The sequence below is a fragment of the Acinonyx jubatus genome, chromosome E2 (genome assembly GCF_027475565.1).
Source record: "Acinonyx jubatus isolate Ajub_Pintada_27869175 chromosome E2, VMU_Ajub_asm_v1.0, whole genome shotgun sequence".
NCBI classification, from domain to species: Eukaryota; Metazoa; Chordata; class Mammalia; order Carnivora; family Felidae; genus Acinonyx; species Acinonyx jubatus.
In genome coordinates, this window is record NC_069396.1 from 36060200 (window position 1) to 36083041 (window position 22842).

Genomic DNA, 22842 nt, shown 5'->3' on the forward strand with positions numbered 1-22842 from the left:
TTTTTAAAATATTATTCTACCTTTAATTCTAAGTGTTTGCCTTTTTATCACACCTGACAGTGGCAATATCATCTTTCCTCTACCAAGGATAGAAAAAAATTGAAATTTTTCTACATTTAATGTCCTTTTATAGTCCTTTACAAAGGGAAAAATTCCTTGCATTTTTAACAGGAAAATAACCAAAATTAAATAAATAATTTACTGAATTTAATGTCTTGAAGAAATAAGAAATAATAGAAAAAATTCAATATTGAACTAAATTAGGCAATACAGTTAACACTAATGAAAATAAGGAAAAATATCCATGTTTATAAAAACATGAACAAGATAAAAAAATTACCTGTGAGAAAAATAAATCCATATGTAAGTCACCTATTTTTCTAACATTTTAGAATCATAAACTTTATATTGCATAGTTAAACCTAATATTGATTTTAGCTAACACAATGTGTCTTACAAGTTCTTCCAGTTTAGTTTTACCATCCAGAGCCAATGATGTAAAATATACTGTAGTCTCCAAGTAGGAGCCCAAGACCTTAAAACAAATCCTTAGATAATCAGGCACTTAACAGTGACATAAAAACCCCAAGATTTGTCTAGGCTACTTAAAAAGATAGTCTAATGAAGAAATGAAATGTATTCCAACCCTGATTTTCTATAATTCAACAGGCATACAGAGGACAGTTAGTTTAAAACAATCTATATAATACAGCACCCAAACAGTGTTGCATCAATATGACACATCCTAGAACAAGAAAAATGAGCCAAATATAGTCCTTGTTTACTTCTAGAATGGAAAACTTGAGAGATCACTAATATTTTTTCATTTAACTTCTCTGAATTCTCTCAAACGAATATCAGACATGACATTTAAAAGGAAAGTTGGGACAATGTGAGAGATTTGTACTGATTTTCACACAGAAAGTGAACTTACTAGATGATGGGGTATAGGGCTCAACATTCCAGAGGAATAGCTAATGTCTTAATTTTTTCTTACCAAAATTTATGAAATCAATTTATGAAATGTTTTCAACAAATATGTTTCTACCTTGAAAATAAAAACTGAAACTACTGTAAAATTGTATGTTAACTATACTTCAATTTAAAAACGAAAATAGGCAATTACAACATGACTTCTTTTAATGACAGAAGGAGGCTTCGTCTCCTAAGTCAGAAGTTGGCAAACTGCAAAAGACCGGAGAGTAAATAGTTTCAGCTTTCTGTGGGTCACATGGTCTCCATCTCAACTACTCAACTCTAAAGTAAAAGCAGCCATAGACAATATGTAAACAATGAGCAAAAATCTGTGTTCCAATAAAAATTTATAAAAACAGGATGCAGGCCAGGTTTGCCACAGGGGCCATTGTTTGGCAATGCTTACCCAGGGTTATACACTCAATGATTGACTGCTTTACCACTTACTCAGCCTGATACAAAACATCATTGTACAAATGTCATGTTAAGTGAGGCGTGTCCAGGAAAGTGTGAGTAAATCCTTGGGCTTTGCAGTGAATCCAAGAGAAAAAATGCTCCTGTATGATCTGAGACCCCAAAATACACAGAATATTAAATCACAATATACTAGATATCATTGCTGAAAACATGAGGTTTGGTCACCCACACGTATGACACAGTCCCTCCCTTCCCCCAACTCTTCAGAACATGGGACACCACTCTTTTATACAATTCAAGTCATCAATGCCTGGTGGTGTACCTTATGTTTGGGCTGGCACCTGTGAGTATAACTGTCATCCATTAAGGCTTATTTGTGCTTCCTATCTAAGTTTCCAGAGCCTTCACTCTCAAACAGCACTTCTCAAAAACCATGGTTTGTGACCTAAACTGTATGTACCACACCCTGATGTGAAATTTTCAGGCCACATTAAAACATGGTTGTGCACAATTTCCAGAAATTTCTGTGGAGAGTTGATCTGCCTGTGTGTAGATATGGCATCATGCCTTCAATCTTACTATTACAGGCTCTCTAAAACCCTCACATTCCAGTATAAAAAAGAAGATTCAGAATCACTGGGAACTGGGTCATAATCGTGAGGCACTTATAAACATCATTCCACACAAAAAAAGTTGCCAAACCAGAAGCAAGGACAAGATGTAAGACATAAAGGACCAATGATTTTTTTATGACTGAGGAGGTCATTCATGTATTCAGTCAATATTTATTTATTCACTTCCTGCTATGTTCTAGGTGCTACATGAGACAAAAATCACTGCCCTCATGGAGATCACAGTCTAGTACACTAGTACAGCATACTAGTAGAATGAGATATTTGAGCTGGGAGTGGCCTTTATATTGCACAGCTCCAGGGTTTCACCATTCATGTCACAGTCTATGTCAGTGGCACCCCCTAGAGTGGTAAAATGGACAACCTGTAGAGTCTTCCATGGTGACCATGACTTGATTCTTGAAGGACTAGGATTTTAGTAGGTACAGAAGCAGAAGGAGGGCAGTCCAGGTAGAGGAAAATAGTATATGCGAAGGCATCATTTATTTAGTGCCTAAGGTTGACGTGGCTGTAGGCCCTGGGGCTACTAAGAGTAAATTCTTGTGACCTGAATTATAAAACCACATCATTCCTTCAGTCATTGGAAAAAAAAATAGTTGTTAAGCACTTACCATGATCCAGGCTCCACTATAAAACATTGGGATACAGCAGTGAACAAATCCAAAATTGTACCCAACCTCATGGAATTCACAATCCAAGACCATATGAAGAATTACAAGAATGATGAGCACTTCAGTAGTAAAGTACCCAGCGTTAGGAGTGCTTATAACTGGGCGAACATACCCGATTCAGGTAGTTAAAAATTGGAGGGATGGGAGAGGAATGGATGGGGTAAAAGCATAAAAGAGGGGAATGGGCTTGGATTGTTTAGGAAATCAAATGTCCACAGCAAAAACAATTCAAGAGTGTCTTCAAAGACACTCTTTGGGCAGCTCGGAAAAAAAAGACATTTAATACACTTCTTGCTAATCCTGGATGTTAGGTCTCCATAGGAATGTGTAGGGGGGAACGTTGACCTCAGTGTGAATTCTGTAGGGGGGAGGAATTTCAAAGAGAAAACAGTTCATTTTATAGAAACTAGTATGCATTTGTTTCATTAAGCAAGAACTCTTAACACTTAGACAACCAAGATTACTGTACCACTTACTACAGGTTACATCCTCAAAAGTGTGTCTGTAAACTTCAGATGAAACTCAGGACCTCCAAAGCAGCACCAGGTCCATTCCTAGACCCTGACTCAGCCTTCTTCCCCACTTACAAACCAGGGACAAAAAAAAAAAAACCAAAAACCTGCGTCTTTTTCTGTTCAATTCAGGAACTTAGATGTCTTACTGTAAAAAGGAAGAAACTCTCGTGAAATGGTGAAGAACTCGATAATTACTCACTTAATATAGGAAGTGATAAAAAAGAGATTGTTTACTTTATGTATTGTTACAAGTCTTCCCATTTATAGTAAGTACCTTTTCCTTATCCCATGTATGTGGAAAACATTTCTAAACGTTAAAACACATCATTGGCACATATAAACCTTATGCTAGAGTGATCATCCATATCAGACAAACTACTTAGAATTTTATAATTTCTGCCTTATTGTTCTTTCTGTTGAATAGAACAGGGGCAAGAAAACACCATGCAGTGGACAAATCCAGCTTCCTGTTTTTGTGAATTAAGTATTATTGGGACACAGCCGCACTCATTTATTTACATATTATCTATGGCTACTTTAATGCTATATCAAAGTAACTGGCAATGCAAGACCTTATGGTCCACAAAGCCTAAAATATTTACTGTCTATCTGGCTCTATAGAGAAAATGTTTGCAGACATCTGGGCAGAATAACAACAATAGAAAGTAAAAGTTACTCTCATCTTTCTCTGATTAACTAAACTTTTTAAGCTAGCACCCTAAATATCCATTCAGTCAAATATTTGCTGTTTCAGAGATGTTCCCTCCAAATCATTTTAAACTATCTCTTGTGAAACTGTACAAGCTATAAGATTCTCTCATTTGAAATACTCTGATTTATTGCTCAAGATAGGAGTGCTTCTGTCTACATGATTGTTCTTTCTCTCAATTTAAATCACTTGCAAATTAAAATTTGCTTGCAAATTTAATAAAGGTTATTTAATGCTGAAATATCCATATTTTCTTAGGTATACTACTTGCTTCCTTGCTTGTCAAGGGAATTCTACTCCCACACATATTCCAACAAGACCCTACACTTCACTTATATACCTATCTGATAGCCTTAAGTTTGCCCTTAAGAGGAAAAGGTCACACTATTTTGTAGTTACAGATGAAAATTGAGTATGCTCAAGTCATAATAGTATAGGCCACGTGAAAGCACTTACACAATAAATACTTTCAGATCATGCCTTTTAAGAGCTAAATAATTTAAAGTAAATAAACATTTCATATTATATCACACAATTCAGAAAGCTTAATGATTCCCATCTTGAATCTCTCTGCCTTTCAACTCTGCGAAATTTCAATTCTATGAACTCTCATTTTACTGCTTTGCAAAATTTGTGTTGGTTAAGAAAGGTGCATTGCTACTATAAAAAAAAAAAATCCGCACCACTACAAACAATTGAAAAGAATGAGAAGTGTCTCAGTGTTTTCTGTGTACCCAACTGAATCAATGGTTTTATTCTCTTGTATTCAATCAAATCCAATCATTAAACAAAAACTTAGGGTATGCTAAATACTCTCATAAGTTGATAATTTTTATAAAGTATATGAAATGTAGTCCTAGTAGATAAGTGGGGTCCCCAAACAACCAGCATCAGCATCTCTGGAAAGTGTAAGAAATGCACATTCCCAAGGGCTCACCCAGACATGTGAAATAAGAACATCTGAGGATGCACTCAATCCATCTGTATTTTAACAGTCACTCCAGGTGTTCAATGCTTTCTAAAGTTTGAAAGTCCAGTCCACAGCCCTGGACATTGGGGAAAGGGATTTACTATAGGCCATCTTTGTCTTACACAGCAATTATGTATACTTGGAAGTGGAATTTTATTCCAAAGATAAATTCTTGCAAAGAAATTATCCATGTAGTTTTAGAATCCTACAATAAAAAAAAACAAGAAGGTGAACTTGATAAATGTTTCTGGTTATAAATCAAAATAATTTTGCTCACTTAATAGTTCAACATAATTGAAAAGATTTCATTACCAAAATTAAAAAACAATAATGCATACATATTGAATACTTACTGTGTGCCGGGCACTGTTCTAATTATTTTACACATATTTGCTCAGTCTTCACTATAATCCTATGAGAGAGGTACTGTGATTATCCTTAATTTAAGATGAGGGAACTGAAACAGGGAGGAGTTAAGTAACCTGCCGAAGATCACACAGAAAATAAATTAAAGAGGAGAAATTTGAATCCGTATTGTCTGACTCTAAAAACTACATTGTTATTCTCAGGATTTGAAAAGCTAATACCTAAAATACTCTCAATATATGAAATATATGGAATAACTCACAGGCCTAAAATTATTGTATTAATCAGCTCTAACTACCATTACAAAATACAATAGAAATTTATGTTCTCACAGTTATGGAACCTGGAAGTCTAAGATCAGGGTACCAGTATGGTCACGTTTTGATGGAGGCTCTCTTCCTGGCTTGCCAAGGGTCACCTTCTTGCTTTGTGTTCATATGGCCTTTCTAGGTTTGAGCACATGGAGAGAGAGAGAGCAAGCTCTGTGGTGTCTCGAGGGTTGCACTCTCATGACCTCTCTAACCCTAATTACCTTCCAGATATCAGCACATTAGGAGTTGTGGCTTCAACATATAAATTTGGGGTGGACACAAACATTCAGTCCATAACAGGACAAAAATCCATTTCAGAGGAAGTGTGAAGAAGAAATTAATGTGAAACTCACAGATGTGTTATCATTCCTGATTGACATTCCCATAGTTTGGGCTCCTGGCATATTACCTTTTCAGGTTTCACCTAAAGGAATTTAAGATGTGTGCATAAATACTTACATGAACTAGAGGAATTATTTCAGAAATTCTTAATACAGATATGTAAAAGATACTAAAGATATAGCAATACTCCTAGCACTTCTACTGTATTAGAAGAGACACAGGGTAAAAATTATTCCAAGTATCTTGGCACTCAGTGTAAGCATGATCATTTTTTAGTATATTCTGTACTGAGTATTCATATAAATGCCAAGTGGCACTATTTTGGGGAAGAAAAAAAACAACTCTGAAACATGTGTAATGCTATGACATATAGAGTAAGAGACCAAAAAGATTTATAGGCAGAGGTATCAGTCATATCATTTCAAATGGGGAAGGCAAAGCAGGATTTATTACTCATTATGTACACAGTGGTTTTAAAACTTCTTGGTCTAAGGACCCCAAAGAGTTTTCTTTGACTTATGTCTATCACTATTACTCTATTTGAAATTAAAAACAAATAATTGCTAATGTTTCTATTAATTCATTTAAAAATAACAATAAACCCATTGTATGTTAACATAACTATATTTTATGAAAAAATTAACTATACCTTCCAAATTTAAAAATTAGTGGAGTGGCATTGCTTTACATTTTTTTTTAAATCTCTTTAATGTCTGGCATAATAGAAGACAGAAGATTCTTCTATCTCTTTTTGCATTCAGTTTTTTGTTGTTTTCGTTGAAATACATGAAAAAAATTTTACTTCTCACACATGTATAGTAGAAAATGGGGAAGTTTGATTTCCTGTTCAGATTAATACTATACTGAGGCTGAACAAGTGGCAGTTATTGACAGGTTGCTTGTAGTGAGGAATTTTAAACCATATAAATGAATTTTTCTTGCTCTGTTACGTTACCCACTGGTTATTTACAAGTCTGTAGAATAATTTTCCATACATTTGTGAATTTACATTTATTGAGGCTTGTTTTATGGTCTACTACTTGGTTCCCCCTGGAGAATGTTCTATGTGTGCTTGATAAGAATATGCATTCTGCTGGAGATGAGTGCAGTTTTCTTTCCACATCTGCTACATCTAAATGATTTATAGTATTAAGTCATCTATTTCCTTGTTGATCTTCTGCCTCATTGTACTATACATTAATAAAACTGGTTTTTTGATAATTATAATAGTATCCAGCCATTATTGTTGAATTATTTATTTCTCCCATCAATTCTTTATGTATCTTGGAACTCTGTTGTTAGGTGCATTTATAATTATGTCTCCTTTTGGGGTGCCTGTCTGGCTCAGTCGGTTGAGTGTCCATCTTCGGCTCAGGTCATGATCTCATGGTCTGTGAGTTCGAGCCCCATGTCAGGCTCTGTGCTGGCAGCTCAGAGCCTGGAGCCTGCTTCAGATTCTGTGTCTCTCTCTCTCTCTGCCCCTCCTGCTCATGCTCTGTCTCTCTCTCTGTCAAAAATAAATGAACATTAAAAAAATGTATAATTATATCTCCTTTTATCATTATAAAATGTCCTTTTTGTCTCTAGTAACAAATTTCTCTTAAAGTGTATTTTGTCTTAAAGTGTCGTATGGCCACTCCAGCTCTACTTGGGTTACCATCTAGATGGGATTTTAAATCCTTTGTTTCTTATACTCTATTTTTTTAACTTATTTTCTTAGTAGTTTCTCTCAGAATTAGTTTCCATCTTAGAAACAATCTATTTAATTCATATTAATGCCAACTTAATTTCAATAGCATAAAAAAACTTTGCTCCAGTATACCTCAGTTTACTCCCCCCTCTTTTGTTCTTTTGTTGTCATACAAATTACATCTTCATGCATTATGTGCCAACAACATGGTTTTTTAATTAATTACTTGCTAAGTGAAATAAGTCAGAGAAAGAGACATCATATGTTTTCACTCATGTGGAATTTGAGAAACTTAACAGAAGACCATGGGGGGAAAGGAAAGGAAAAAAATAGTTTCAAAAGAGAGGGAGGCAACCATAAGAGACTCTTAAATACAGAGAACAAATTGAGGGTTAATGGGGACAAGGGAGAGGGGAAAATGGGTGATGGGCAATGGCACTTGTTGGGATGAGCACTGGGTGTTACATGTAAGTGATGAGTCTTGGGAATCTACTTCCAAAGCCAAGGGCACACTGTATCATACTGTGTGTTAGCTAACTTAACAATAAATTATATTTTTTAAAAAAAATAAAAATAAAGTAAAAAATAAAGATGTGTTTTTTATAGTATATTGCCCCACATTCAAGCTAACTCAAATAAACTTTTATTTGCCCCCCCTCCCAAAAAAAACCACAATGAACCACAATGACATACCTCCTCACACCTGTTAGAATGGCTAAAATTAACAACTCAGGCAACAACAGATGTTGGCAAGGATGCGAAGAGGATCTCCTTTGCACTGCTGGTGGGAATGCAAACTGGTGCAGTCATTCTGGAAAACATGGATGTTCCTGAAAAAATTAAAAATAGAACTACCCTATGACCCAGCAGTTGCACTACTAGGTATACAGGAGTGCTGATTCGAAGGGATTCATGCACGTCAATGTTTATAGCAGCACTATCAACAATGGCCAAAGTATGGAAAGAGCCCAAATGTCCATCAACAGATGAATGGATAAAGAAGGTGTGTGTGTGTATACACACACACACACACACATAATGGAATATTGACGATAAAAAAATGAAATCTTGCTATTTGCAACAATGTGGAGGGAACTAGAGTGTATTACGCTAAGCGAAATAAGTCAGAGAAAGACAAATATATGATTTCACTCATCTGTGGAATTTAAGAAACAAAACAGATGAACATAGTGAAGGAAAGCAAAAGTAATAAAAATTAAAAAAAAAACAGAAGGAGACAAACCATAAGAGACTCATAAATACAGAGAACAAACTGAGGGTTGATGGTGGGGTGTTGGGTAGGAGGATTGGCTAACATGGGCGATGAGCATTACAAAGGGCACTTGTTGGGTTGAGCACTGGGTGTTATATGTATAAGTGATGAATCACTAAAGTCTATTCCTGAAATAATTATTACACTATGTGTTAAGAAACTTGGATTTAAATTTTTTTTAAATAAACTTTTAATGTTTATTTTTATTTTTGAGACAGAGAGAGAGACAGAGCATGAATGGGGAGGGTCGGGGAGAGAGGGAGACACAGAATCTGAAAGAGGCTCCAGGCTCTGAGCAGTCAGCACACAGCCCAACGCCGGGCTCAAACTCACGGACTGCGAGATCGTGACCTGAGCCGAAGTCGGACGCTTAACCGACTGAGCCACCCAGGCGCCCCTAAATTTTAAAAAATAATAAAAAAATAAAAATAAAATCTCTGCTTAGTAAGTCAAACATCTAGGCTGCCTTGGGGGCAATTTCTACTGACTGCTTTTCTTCCCTCTGTATATGAACCAAACTCTCCTATTTGTGTCATAATTTTCTGTTAAAAAACCAGACATTTTATATAATGGAGATCTCTCCCCTGGGTTTGTTGTTTTTGGTGTTTGTTGTTGTTGCTCCTGTTTTTTCAGTGATTTTCCTGGGCTAATACTTTAAAGTCTCTATTGTGTGTAGCCACTGAATTCCCTACTCAGCCTAAGAGTCAGATATAATTGGATAGACATTTCCTTAAATGAGATATTAGATGAGAGATTAGGGCCTTTGTGGTCTTTTGTCTGGAAACAGTGTTACACGTGTGTGGCCTGCTAGTCTCCAGAAATATGTCAGAGCTTTTCAAAGCCCGTCTTTGAACATCTTGTTCACATTTTGCCTTTTAAGATTTGGTCAACCTCTTATTAGCCCAAACTGATATCAAAGAAGCAATTGCTAATGATTCTTTTTAATAAATGTCCCAGTGTGATAGGGCTATCCACCCAGAGCAAGTTCTCAGTCTTTCCAAATAAAGATAGTTAGAATAGAGCTTTGGTGAAAACTGCCAGACACAGCAAATAGTGACATTTCTCTGTGGATGAGGCTTTGGGAGCTCCCAACCTGTTCTGCCCCTCTATTAGCTGCTATGCGTTCATTTTCACACTAATGTAGTTGCAGAGCTGCTGATTTCAAAGCCTACTTCAGAGCTAGGGAAAGGGTTATAGGAATAGGACAAATTAAAATGCAGCAAAGTGCACTATTCTTAACAATATTCAGTTCTTTTCTTGAAGTTCTTTTCTTTTCAGATGCTTGCAAAATTTTGATTTCCAGAGTCCTGAAAGGATTTGACAAATTTTTTTTTTACCAGTGTTCTCATTGCTTTTATGAAGGAGATTTTTGAGGTCCTTACTATACCATTCTAGAAGTGATTCTCCTCTATTATTTTAAAATCCATTGGTCTGTCTTGTACTTTGAATCTTCTTTTATCCATGAATGATTTAATAACATCATGCATTGGTCATTTGGAAAATACTGGTTTACCAAGTTATGCAGATCTTCCCAATATTAACATATTTCATTATATAATATTTTAAAATCACACTTGTTAGGGGTGCCTGGGAGGCTGAGTCAGTTAAGTGTCCAACTCTTGATCTCAGCTCAAGTCTTGATCTCAGGGTCATGAGTTTAAGCCCAGCGTTGAGCTCCACACTGGACCTGAAGCCTACTAAAAAATTTAACTAATTAAATAAACAAAATAAAATCACACTTGTTATATCACCACTGATCACATCGGAAAAGTTGTTAAGTTTTTAATATTTCAGGCTCACAGTGGTGGATACAAGTCTTCTAAAATTCCAATTTTCAGGGCACCTAGGTGGCTCGCTCAGTCCATTGAGTGTCCATCTCTTGATTTCAGCTCAGGTCATGATCCCAGGTTGTGGAATTGAGCCTCACATCAGGCTCCATGCTAAGCATGGAACCTGCTTAAGATATTTCTCTCTCTCTCCCTCTCTCTCTCTCTCTCCCCCCCTTCCCCCCCACCCCTGCCCCCTCCCTTACTTACGCTCGTTCTCTAAAGTTTTAAAAATAAATAAAATTCCAATTTTCATTGAGAAGCTCAAATTTTATCATTAGCCACGAATACTGCCAGTCATTTTCCTACAAATGACAGACTTGCCTTGTCATTTTCAAGAAAATGTTGGCTAAATTGAAATACCTAATGAACAACCATAGTTTAGTGCCACTGCTGATTATTCACCCTTTTTATAGTGGGACCTTGGGATATCCCAGGGACCCAGGGACATTCCACCATACTCAGAACTATTATATGGAGGAACTGAATCTGGATTTCAATATTAAAGTGACCGACCCATGGTGAGAAGTGAAATTCAGCTTTAAGACTCATAATAGTGACTTGCTGACCTTATTTTTTAAATGAATATAGAACAAGAGAGAAAAACATGCCTAAGTAAATCTGTAAAATAAGGTACTGTGGATAATAGTATGAAATTTTTCAAGTGTGAAGTACAAAAAATAGTCTAGAATACATTTGGGGAAGTTCACTGAAAACACTGCTTATATTCAAGATACCAATATTCCAGCACATAGACGAGACCATGGGTAATGAAGTAAATTTGAGGTTGTAACACAGTGACAAATGTAGCCTCATAAATATTATTTCAAGCTTCGGTGGGATGAGACAAGAGTAAACTATGAAAGGGCATACCCTATTCCAAAGAAATAAACCTAGGAGAGATGAAATAATTCATATTAAGAAGTATATACCACATTAGCAATGTTTGTTGCTAAGCATGTGAAGCAACATTCAGCTAGTAGGAGTGTAAACCTGTATTACCACTTTAGAAGAGAGAGAGAAAGAAAGAAAGAGGGAAAGAAAGAAAGAAATGGCACTACTTGTGATGAGCACCTGGTGTTGTATGGAAGCGTTGAATCACTATATTGTACACCTGAAACTAATATTACACTGTACATTAACTAACTGGAATTTAAATTAAAACTTAACAACAGTAATAATAATAATAATATTGCTACCTACCAACATAATGGAAAAAACAGAAGGAAATATTGAATATCTATTCAAAGAGTGTTTAGAGCCCCAAATCCTCTCCTTGCCTCAGCTTTGTAGATGGCTTCCATGTCTATTCTCACCCCAGCAGAAGTTTGGGGTTTTGTTCTCTGAGGAGGTTGTTCAACTGCAGCATGCCAGGCACATAGCGTAACCCAAACCTTACCCCTAACCTAACACTTAGCCCCTAACCCCTAAACCTAACTCTATGGAAAGGTCTCTGAACTGAAGGATGCCAGGCACATACCTTTACCCTGGCCCTAATCCTACCCTAACCCTGGCCCTAACTCTAACCCTACATTTGAGAGGATAAAAAGTAGATGTGGTATCTATGTAATGGAATATTAGTCATAAAAAATAATGAAATCTTGCTATTTGCAATGACATGGATGGAACTAGAGGTTATTATGGTAAGCAAAATAAGTCAGAGAAAGACAAATACCATATGATTTCACTGATGTGGAATTTAAGAAACAAAGGAGAAAGGGCAGGGCGGGGGAGGGGGGGTAGGAGAAATGAGAAAGGCATACTAAGAATCAAACTTTTAACCATAGAGAACAAACTGGTTACCAGATGGGAAGTGGGTAGGGCAATGGGTGAAATAGGAGATGGGGATTAAGGAGTGCACTTGTTGTGATGAACAACAGGTGTTGTATGGAAGTGTTGGATAACTATATTGTACACCTGAAACTGATATCACACTGTATGTTAACTGGAATTTAAATAAAAACTTTTTTTAAAAAACTGGCACTACCTAGTACACTTGAAGATGTACACATATCCTCTGACTTTACAATTCTGCTCTGGGTACATAACCCCTGATAAATGTTATTAGCACTTGTGCATCAGGTAACATACATAAGAATGCCATGTTTATCATGGCAAAAAAAAAGGAAACAAGTGCCAATCAACAATAGAATGAAAAATATACCCTAATCATAGAATGGCATATTCCAAAGCAGTGAAAATGAACTATACAGCTACATGCTTAATCATGAATACATCTCAAAATAATATATTTTAAAAAGCAAGTTTTAAAAAAACAGAAAGATACATACAGTATTGTTCTATTTACATAAAAATTTAAAACAAGCATAACCAAATATATTTTAACACATTTGCATAAATGATAAAACTATAAAGTAAAAAGGAATAATTGCATGAAGATAATTCCATAGTGTAACTTCTATAAAACTACCTGCAGTTGCTTTAAAATTGTGCATATGTAAAGAACAATGCTTTCTCTTGCCCATTTGCAAAAGAGTCTTGGTCATTCTTTCATTGAAGTAATATATGTTGTACAAAGTGTACAAATATTTTTTTTTCCTCCAGAAAAGGACTTCACTGGGGCTCCTGGGTGGCTCAGTCAGTTGAGCACCCAACTTCAGCTCAGGTCATGATCTCATGGCTTGTGGGTTCAAGCCCCACCTCGGGCTCTGTGCTGACGGCTCAGAGCCCAGAGCCTGCTTCGGATTCTGTGTCTCCCTCTCTCTTTGCCCCTCCCCTGCTCACGCTCTCACTCTTTCTCTCTCAAAAATAAATACATATTAAAAAAATATTTTAAGAAAAAAAAGGACTTCATTGATAAGTTTGTTGTTAGTAGTTGTATTACTCATGAATCTTTTACTCAGTTATATCTTATGAATAATTCCATTCTTAGAGCAACCTGTTTTCTCATGACCATTGAACGTCCATAGACTTCTAACACTCTTAAAATTCAATCAGGTAATTGTCATATCAGTTAAATCCATTATTTCTGGCCTGTCATCCTGGAGGAAAATCATTTCTAGCACATCATTAGACCATCTACATGTCTTAGTTAACTTTTCTCTACTTTAGTGGGAAGAACAGTAGAATTTTGAATTCTGTGAAGTGTTCAAAGAATTTCTTAATCATTTTGTCATCTCCTCTTAGGATACCCATTAAAGACATTGGTTTCTTTGTACTCTATTTAATTAGTGTTGATATATAGAGAGAATAAATCATTGTATCAAGGTGTGAGGAATGTTCCAGAAGTAAGGAACAATAAATACACAAATTGGAGCCAAACATCGTGACTGTAACTAGACTCTGCCAGTTGTGTTTTCCTAAACTGGAAAATAATGTATTCTCTTAAGTCTAGCATAAGAGAAGAAATGTGGTGGAACTATTCATTAATATTTTCCAGTCTTTTATAATTATTATGGATGGATTTTATTCATTTTGATATTTATTTTGGGAAAATGTAAACTATGTCCAATCCATCCCAGAAGGGAAAAGGAATTCTATACTCAACAGAAATGTCATAATAAGACTCTCCTAACTCTATTCTATGTGGAACCAAAAGTAGTAAATTTTGCTTAAAATATTCACATTAATATAATAAAGAATAATATTAGATGTTAGAAATATACAATAAAATAACTATAAATGCAACTATGAAATCATTTAAAGTGTTGAGAATTTTCTACTAACAGAGGTTTTCTTTTTTTTATTTTTAAAAAAATTTTTTTAACGTTTATTTATTTTTGAGACAGAGAGAGACAAAGCATGAACGGGGGAGGGTCAGGGAGAGGGAGACACAGAATCTGAAACAGGCTCCAGGCTCTGAGCTGTCAGCACAGAGCCCGACGCGGGGCTCGAACTCATGGACCCCGAGATCAAGACCTGAGCCGAAGTCGGCCGCTTAACTGACTGAGCCACCCAGGCGCCCCACAGAGGTTTTCTTTTGAATACTTAACAAGTTGTCTACTTAAGGAAATGTTCTCTAACTGCCATATATGTGTGTGTGTGTGTGTGTGTGTGTGTGTGTGTATATATATATATACACACATACATATATATATATACACACATATATATGTATATATGTATATATATAATATACATAATATATAACATATATTCTATATAATAATTATTGTAAAACTGTTTTAATTTATTTGTAAGAGATTTGTCTGAAACTTCAAATGACTTACTTTTGTAGGCTTAACTATTTATTCCTTTTTTATTGCAGCCCTTTGGAGTAAATCAGCCTGGACCTTATATCATGTATACAACTGTAGATGCAAATGGATATCTGAAAAATGGTTCAGGTAAGACTTGATACAATATCCATAATACACAAAAACACCTTCAATCAATATATTGGCAAGGTAAGCTGGATGACAAAAATTATCATCATGTTTTCACACCAGAAACTGTGCCCATCAGATTACAAAAAGATCCTTATGATAAATATACTAATGTTCATTCCTCATATATCCCGATTATGAGCCATATTGGAGCCAAATCATTATCCTCACTTTTCAGTTGAAGTAACAGAGAAATTGGGAGACATTACCTGAGTTATTTTGACCAAAATGTGAAGTGGTAACTTAGTTAACAAAGCTATTCTTAGAAGAAGTAAAAATTAGGAATCCAGTCTACAACCTAGACTAATTCTAGTTTTCTCATATGTGAAATAGAAGCTACAATGTTATATATAGGTTTTTTAATATGTGATTATAAATAAAAACTTTTAGTTGTATATTTGAATAAATAATAAAGGGAAATGCAATCAAAACAAAAAAGAAATAAGACTAAGCAAAGGATGTCCGTTTTTGACAGATGGCTAGCTGACTGAGAAGAGGTCCAAATCATAGTAAATACAACTGTTCTAATTTCAATTCCCTAAATAAGAAAAGGAACCCTAACATATTAATGGGCTTCTTTGAGATTCCTAGAGTCCTAACCATGAAGAACTATAGAGTTGCTGTTACTCGTCCATTTTTATGCACCAAAAAAAGGAAGAATCCGTATATGACCATTCTCTTTTTATATAATGGCTTAACAATAAATGAAATATAAAAGAATGAGTTTCCTTTTTAGCTAATTATACACACTTAAGACTCTCAATTATAATACTGCTTCAGCATAGAAACATTCCATAAAACAAAAGCTGTTTAATTAAATTCACGGAGAAATTGACAAACACAACTAAAAACAAATACTTTAATACACCATTGTTAGTCAAGAAGATTTGAATAAGGATATAGACAATTTGAACAAATTACTTATCTATGTTTTAGTTCAGATACATATCAAACTGTACAAAAAAGTTCCTGGGACCAGTCGGTTTTATCTTTTATCAGTTAATTCTGTTTGAGTTTTAACGTGTAGATAATTTAATTGCTAGGTAAGCTGTTCCAGAACACATGAAAAAAAGATGTACTTATTTCATTTAATGAAGTAAGTATAACTTAGGCAATCAGTCTTTTACTAACCCTCCTTCAAAAACTGGAAATAAACTCTCTTCCCACCAAACGTCAGTAGAACTTGATGGTGTACCTCTCTTATAACACCTACCACACTCTACCTTGTGTCAATAGTTATATATCTGTCTTATCTCCCATTAGACTATAGACTCATTAAAGACTGGTTCTATACCTAATTTTGTCTTTATGTGCTTTGCCCTTTCTAGGACACCCAAGTATTGGTTGAAATGCTAACATAAAACCAGTTCAAGGATTTATATTTCTTTAAAATAAGATTTGAGACAGAAAACTTGAACAGAAAGCTTAACCAAAATAGATTATACTGACAGTTCATAACTGGTTGCAAAAACAATTTCTTCATCTAACATAAAGTAGTATAAACTATTGAAAAAACTGAATTAAAATTAATAGATCTGTGTTTATTATTATAAAGCCTCTACTTTGTGCTGGCCACTATCGCAGACTCACTCTATGGTATCTCATTGAATTTCACAGCACCCTTGCATGAGGATGCTGAGGCTCCGGGAGCTCAAGTAATTTAGCTGTTTCAGTCAGCTCTTAACTAGTAGAGCTGGACTTAAACTCAGCACTAACTACAAAACATACACATTCTTTTATTTTTCTTTCTTATAATGTATTTATAAAGTCAAGTTAATTAACATTCAGTGTAGTATTGGTTTCAGGAGTAGAAACCAATGATTCATCACTTACATATAACACCCAGTGCTCATCCCAACAAGTGCCCTCCTTAATGCCCATCAATCCTTCCACCCACCTCCTCTCCAGGAACCCGCAGTTTGTTCTCTGTATTTTACAGTCTCTTATGGTTTGCCTCCCTCTCTGTTGTTAACATATTTTTCCTTCCCTTCCCCTACGTTCATCTGTTGTGTTTCTCAGATTCCACATATGAGTGAAATTGTACATTTGTCTTTCCCTGCCTGACTTACTTCTCTTAGCATAATACACTCCAGTTCTATCCATGTGGTTGCAAATGGAAAGATTGCATTCTTTTTGCTTGCTGAGTAGTATTCCATTATATATATATATACATATATGTATGTATACACACACACACACACACACACACACACACACACATACCGTATCTTCTCTATCCATTCATCAGTCGATGGGACATTTGGGCTTTTTTCGTAATTAGGCTATTGTTGGTACTGCTGCCATAAACATTGGGATGCATGTATCCCTTCAAATCAGCATTTTTGTATGCTTTGGATAAATACCTAGTAGTACAGTTGCTGGATCATAGGGTAGTACTATTTTTAATTTTTTGAGGAACCTCCATAGTGTTTTCCAGAATGGCTGCACCAGTTTGCATTCCCCCCAATAGTGCAGAAGGGTTCCCCTTTCTCTCAATCCTTACCAACATCTGTTGTTTCCTGAGTTGCTAATTTTAGCCATTCTGACAGGTGTGAGGTGGTTTCTCAGTGTGGTTTTGATTTGTATTTCCCTGTTGATGAGTGATATTGAACTGGAAGTCCTAGCCTCGTCAATCAGACAACAAAAAGAAATAAAAGGCATCCAGATTGGGAAAAAAGAAGTCAAACTATCACTCCTTGCAGATGACATGATACTCTACATGGAAAACCTGAAAGACTCCACCAAAAAACTGCTAGAACTGATACATGAATTCAGCAAAGTCACAGGCTATAAAATCAATGTACAGAAATCGGTTGCATTTCTATACATCAATAATGAAGCAGCAGAAACAGAAAGTAAGGAATCGATCCCGTTTACAATTGCACAAAAAAACATAAATGACCTAGGAATAAACCTATCCAAAGAGGTAAAAGATGTGTATGCTGAAAACTATAGAAAGCTTATGAAAGAAACTGAAGAACACATGAAGAAATGGAAAAACATTCCATGCCCATGGATTGAAAGAACAAATATTGTTAAAATGTCAATACTACCCAAAGCAATCTACATATTCAATACAATCTCTATCAAAATAACACCAGCATTCTTCACAGACTAGAACAAACAATCCTAAAATATGTTTGAAACCAGAAAAGACCCTGAATAGACAAAGCAATCCTGGAAAAGAAAACCAAAGCTGGAAGCATCACAATTCTGGACTTTAAGCTGTATTACAAAGCTGTAATCATAAAGACAGTATGATACTGGCACAAAAACAGACACATAGATCAATGGAACAGAGAACCCAGTAATGGACATATATAGATGACCAACTAATCTTCAACAAAGCAGGAAAGAGTATCCAGTAGAAAAAAGACAGTCTCTTCAGCAAATTGTGTTGGGAAAACTGGACAGTGACATGCAGAAGAATGAACTTGGACCACTTTCTTACACCATGCACAAAAATAAACTCAAAATGGATGAAAGACCTAAATGTAAGACAGGAAACCACCAAAATCCTAGAGGAGAAAACAGGCAGCAACCTTTTTGACCTTGGCTGCAGCAGCTTCTTACCTGACACGTCTCCAGAGGCAAGGGAAATAAAAGCAAAAATAAACTATTGGGACTTCATCAAGATAAAAACTTCTACACAGCAAAGGAAACAATCAACAAAGCTAAAAGGCAACTGACAGAATGAGAGAAGGTATTTACAAATGACATATCAGATAAAGGGTTAGTATCCAAAATCTATAAGGAACTTCTCAAACTCAACACCTCAAAAACAAGTAATCCAATGAAGAAATGGCCAGCAGACATGAATTGACACTTTTCCAAAGAAGACATCCAGATGACTACCAGACATGAAAAGATGCTACAAAACCTATACATTCTTAATACTACTACAATATTTTTAAGTGTCATCTTGTAAAAAGCTTAGGGTATCCTAAAAAGAGGAAATTATCCCTAATAATCTTTGTTTCATTTCTATTTTAACCATGGTAACTGTGTAAAGTGAAAATGACTAAATTTAATAACATAAACTGTTGTTTTATGATGTTTTGGTTTTGGTTTAGGCTTAAGACTTTGTACTTAATGATTTGTGTTTTGTAGTGATTTCAGAAACAGCATTTAAATAATGGGTACATCCTTTGACTTTCTAGGAGGTTGCTGATCCTACTTTATTTAGTAGTTAAGTGACAGGAGGAGTCAATTTACCAGTGATGCTTTTTTGTTTGTTTGTTTTGTGTTTTGATCAGGATAAATTGAATTTTATTTTGCTTTCCAAGTCTTGGTTTTATTTTAAAGAACATTCTGAAAGGCTCTTTATGTAGGAGCTCCCAGCAGCATTAAAGTGAATGTAAAATAGTAAAGTTAATGCTAGTTCATATCAGTGAGCAAGTATTGCTTCAGCTTTGATTCTTCCCACAATTTATATATATATTTATATATATATATATAAATATATATATATATATGTGTCAAGTTACCTCACATACAGTGTATACAGTATGCCCTTGATTTTAGGCGTAGATTCCTATGATTCATCACTTACATACAACACCCAGTGCTCATCCCAACAAGTGCCCTCCTCAATACCTATCACCCGTTTTCACCCTGCCCCTCTACACCCCACTATCAACCCTCACTTTGTTCTCTGTATCTAAGAGTCCCTTGTGGTTTGCCTCCCTCTCTGTTTGAAGCTATTTTTCCCCTTCCCCTCTCCCATGGTCTTCTGTTAAGTTTCTACAATTCCACATAGGAGTGAAAACATATATCTGTCTTTTTCTGACTTATTTCACTTAGCATAATACCCTCCAGTTCCATCCATGTTGTTGCAAATGTCAGGATTTCATTCTTTCTCATTGCCAAGAGTATTCCATTGTATATATAAGCCACATCTTCTTTATCCATTCATCAGTTGATGGACATTTAGGCTCTTTCCATAATTTTGCTATTGTTGAGAGCACTGCTATAAACATTGGGGTACATGTGCCCCTATGCATCAGCACTCCTGTATCCCTTGGATATTCTATTTTTAATTTTTTGAGAACCCTCTGTACTGCTTTCCAGACTGGCTGCACTAGTTTGCATTCCCACCAGTTCCTGTTTCTCCACATCCTTGCCAGCATCTGTTGTTGCCTGAGTTGTTAATTTTAACCATGAGGTCGTATCTCAATGTGGTTTTGATTTGTATTTCCCTGATGATGAGTGATGTTGAGCATCTTTTCATGTGTCTGTTGGCCATCTGGATGTCTTCTTTAGAAAAGTGTCTATTCATGTCTTCTGCCCATTTCTACACTGGTTATTTGTTTTTCGGGTGTTGAGTTTGGGTAAGTTCTTTATAGATTTTGGACATGAACCCTTTATCCAATATGTCATCTGCAAATATCTTCTCCCATTCCGTTGGTTGCCTTTTCCTTTGCTGTGCAGAAGCTTTTTATCTTGATGAGGTTACAGTAGTTCATTTTTGCTTTTATTTCCCTTGCCTTCAGAGATGTGTCAAATTGACCAGTGATTCTAACAAACTGCTTGATGTTGTTTCTAAGGGACATTGTTACTATCTTTTATGTCCTTAGGACTTGAGGATACTCTTCAGTAATAATAATAGCCAACAGTGATTAGTACTTACTCTGACCAGACATTGTACAAAGCATTGTACATGGATGTTCTGATTTGTAATACTGGGCATAAAATTTCCTTTCAGCTATATATAGTGCATAAAGCTTTTAAAATGTAAATACATAAGAATTAAAAAAGCACTCTAGTGGGGCGCCTGGGTGGCTCAGTTGGTTAAGCATCCGACTTGGGCTCAGGTCATGATCTCCTGGTTCGTGAGTTCGAGCCCTGCATCAGGCTCTGTGCTGACAGCTCGGAGCCTGGAGCCTGCTTCAGATTCTGTGTCTCCCTCTCTCTCTGCCCTTCGCCTGCTCATGCTCTGTCTCTTTCTCAAAAATAAATAAACATTTTTTAAAAAATTTTAAAAAGCACTCTAGTATCATAATAGTACATATATTGGTACATAAGGAAGAAGAGAAAAATTCTCAGTAAAACAAGGAAATGTTATGATTCTGGTATTCTGCTTTTGCATTTCTTTTTTCCTTGATTTAATGAACATAGATTTCCATTTTCCTAATACATTCTGAAGAAGATAATAGATGTACCTTAAAATTTCTAATATTTCTAACATTCTTCATTTAAGACAAAGAAATTACATTTTCAACAGTTAAGACTATAGTAAATTCAGGTATTTTAACCAAAGAATTAAAATAATTAAATTAAAATGTATGACCAGATTGTTTTATTAAATGTGTTTTTACTATATTAATTTTGGTATCCTTAAACTTTTTCCATGTAAGCAAAAATACTTTTGAAAGTTTTTCAATAATACATAGAACAGGCATTCTATGTAAAAAAACAAAAAGAATGGTTTAGTTACATTCGTAGGTTGGAAAACCCAATATTCGTAAGCTAAACACTAGGAACCAAATAGTACACTCTGCCAAATATTATGTGACTATTGTTATTCCTTTATATTAAAGTAGGTAGTAAGAAGTACTTATTCTTTAATCTGTAAATATTTTAGAATTTATTTTAGTGATATATGAATAATTTAGTAGATGGGATGGAATGGGTGTTTGTTATTAAGAGTTAAATTATCTTGGGATGCCTGGGTGGCTCAGGCAGTTGAGCGTCCGACTTTGGCTCAGGTCATGATCTCACAGTTTGTGAGTTCAAGCCCTGCATCGGGCTCTGTGCTGACAGCTCAGGGCCTGGAGCCTGCTTCAGATTCTGTGTCTCCCTCTCTCTACCCCTCTTCTGCTCGCACTCTGTCTCTCTCAAAAATAAACATTTAAAAAAAATTTTTTAAAGAGTTAAATTATCTTTCTCGCCTAGGAGGATATCATTTAATACACTCAAGTAGTTTAAGAAAGGAGACACTAGTGTTCTAAAGACTTCTTAAAATGGAAAACAGAAAAAAATTATTCCATAACATTGGCCAACTCAGGCTTAGTTCTCAGATTCAAAAACTAAATGTTAAGAACAAAAATATACAGATTCAAACCTTGTAATCAATTTTTTAAATGTCTGCTATGTTTCACAAGCTAATTGATATTCTTTAAGGTTCTCCTAGCATTAATTCTTCTCACACTCTACCCTGTGAATGGATAGTTATTTCAAAGGCTGCTATGCAGTTGTAACTATTAAATGAAATATAATAGGAAAGCACTTAGAATCAGTTATTACCTCAGACAGAAATCTTAAATCTGTGGCAGTGCTCAACAACAAAAACAAAAACAATTCAAAAATGGACAAAACTTGGGTAGATAACTCTCCATAAAAGATATACCAATGATTAATAATACTTGAAAAGATGTTCAATAAAACTGATCATTGGAGAAATACAAATCAAAACCATAATGAGATTCTACCTCACACTTATTAGGATGCCTACTAACCAAACAAAAAAGCAGAAAGTAACAAGCATTGGTAAGGATGCAGAGAAATAGAACCCTGTATACTAGTCATATGCTATAGGCAGAAATTTATATTCCCCCAAAATTCCTGTGGAAATCCTAATATCCAGGGTATTAGAAGACGGGGCCTTTGGAAAGTAATTAATGCCCTTATAAAAGAAGCCCTGGAGAATTGCCTCCCCCTTCCCATCATCTGAGGACACAGCAAGAAGGCTCTGACTATGAACCAGGAAGCAGACTCTCACCAGAATACAATCATGCTAGTTTCTTGATCTCTGACTTCCCAACCTCCAGAACAGTGCAAAATATATTACTGTTGTTTAT

The 22842-nt window shown here is 35.4% G+C and overlaps 1 protein-coding gene across 2 annotated transcripts in view; it reads left to right on the top strand.

Annotated features, from left to right (window-relative positions):
- Positions 1-22842, top strand: part of ITFG1 (integrin alpha FG-GAP repeat containing 1) — a 340878-nt gene that overhangs the window by 261268 nt on the left and 56768 nt on the right. For both annotated transcript variants that reach the window (XM_015062061.3, XM_027044499.2), the window contains one exon: positions 14926-15004. In XM_015062061.3, the coding sequence (XP_014917547.2) occupies positions 14926-15004 (79 nt within the window). The remainder of the gene's footprint in view (positions 1-14925; positions 15005-22842) is intronic.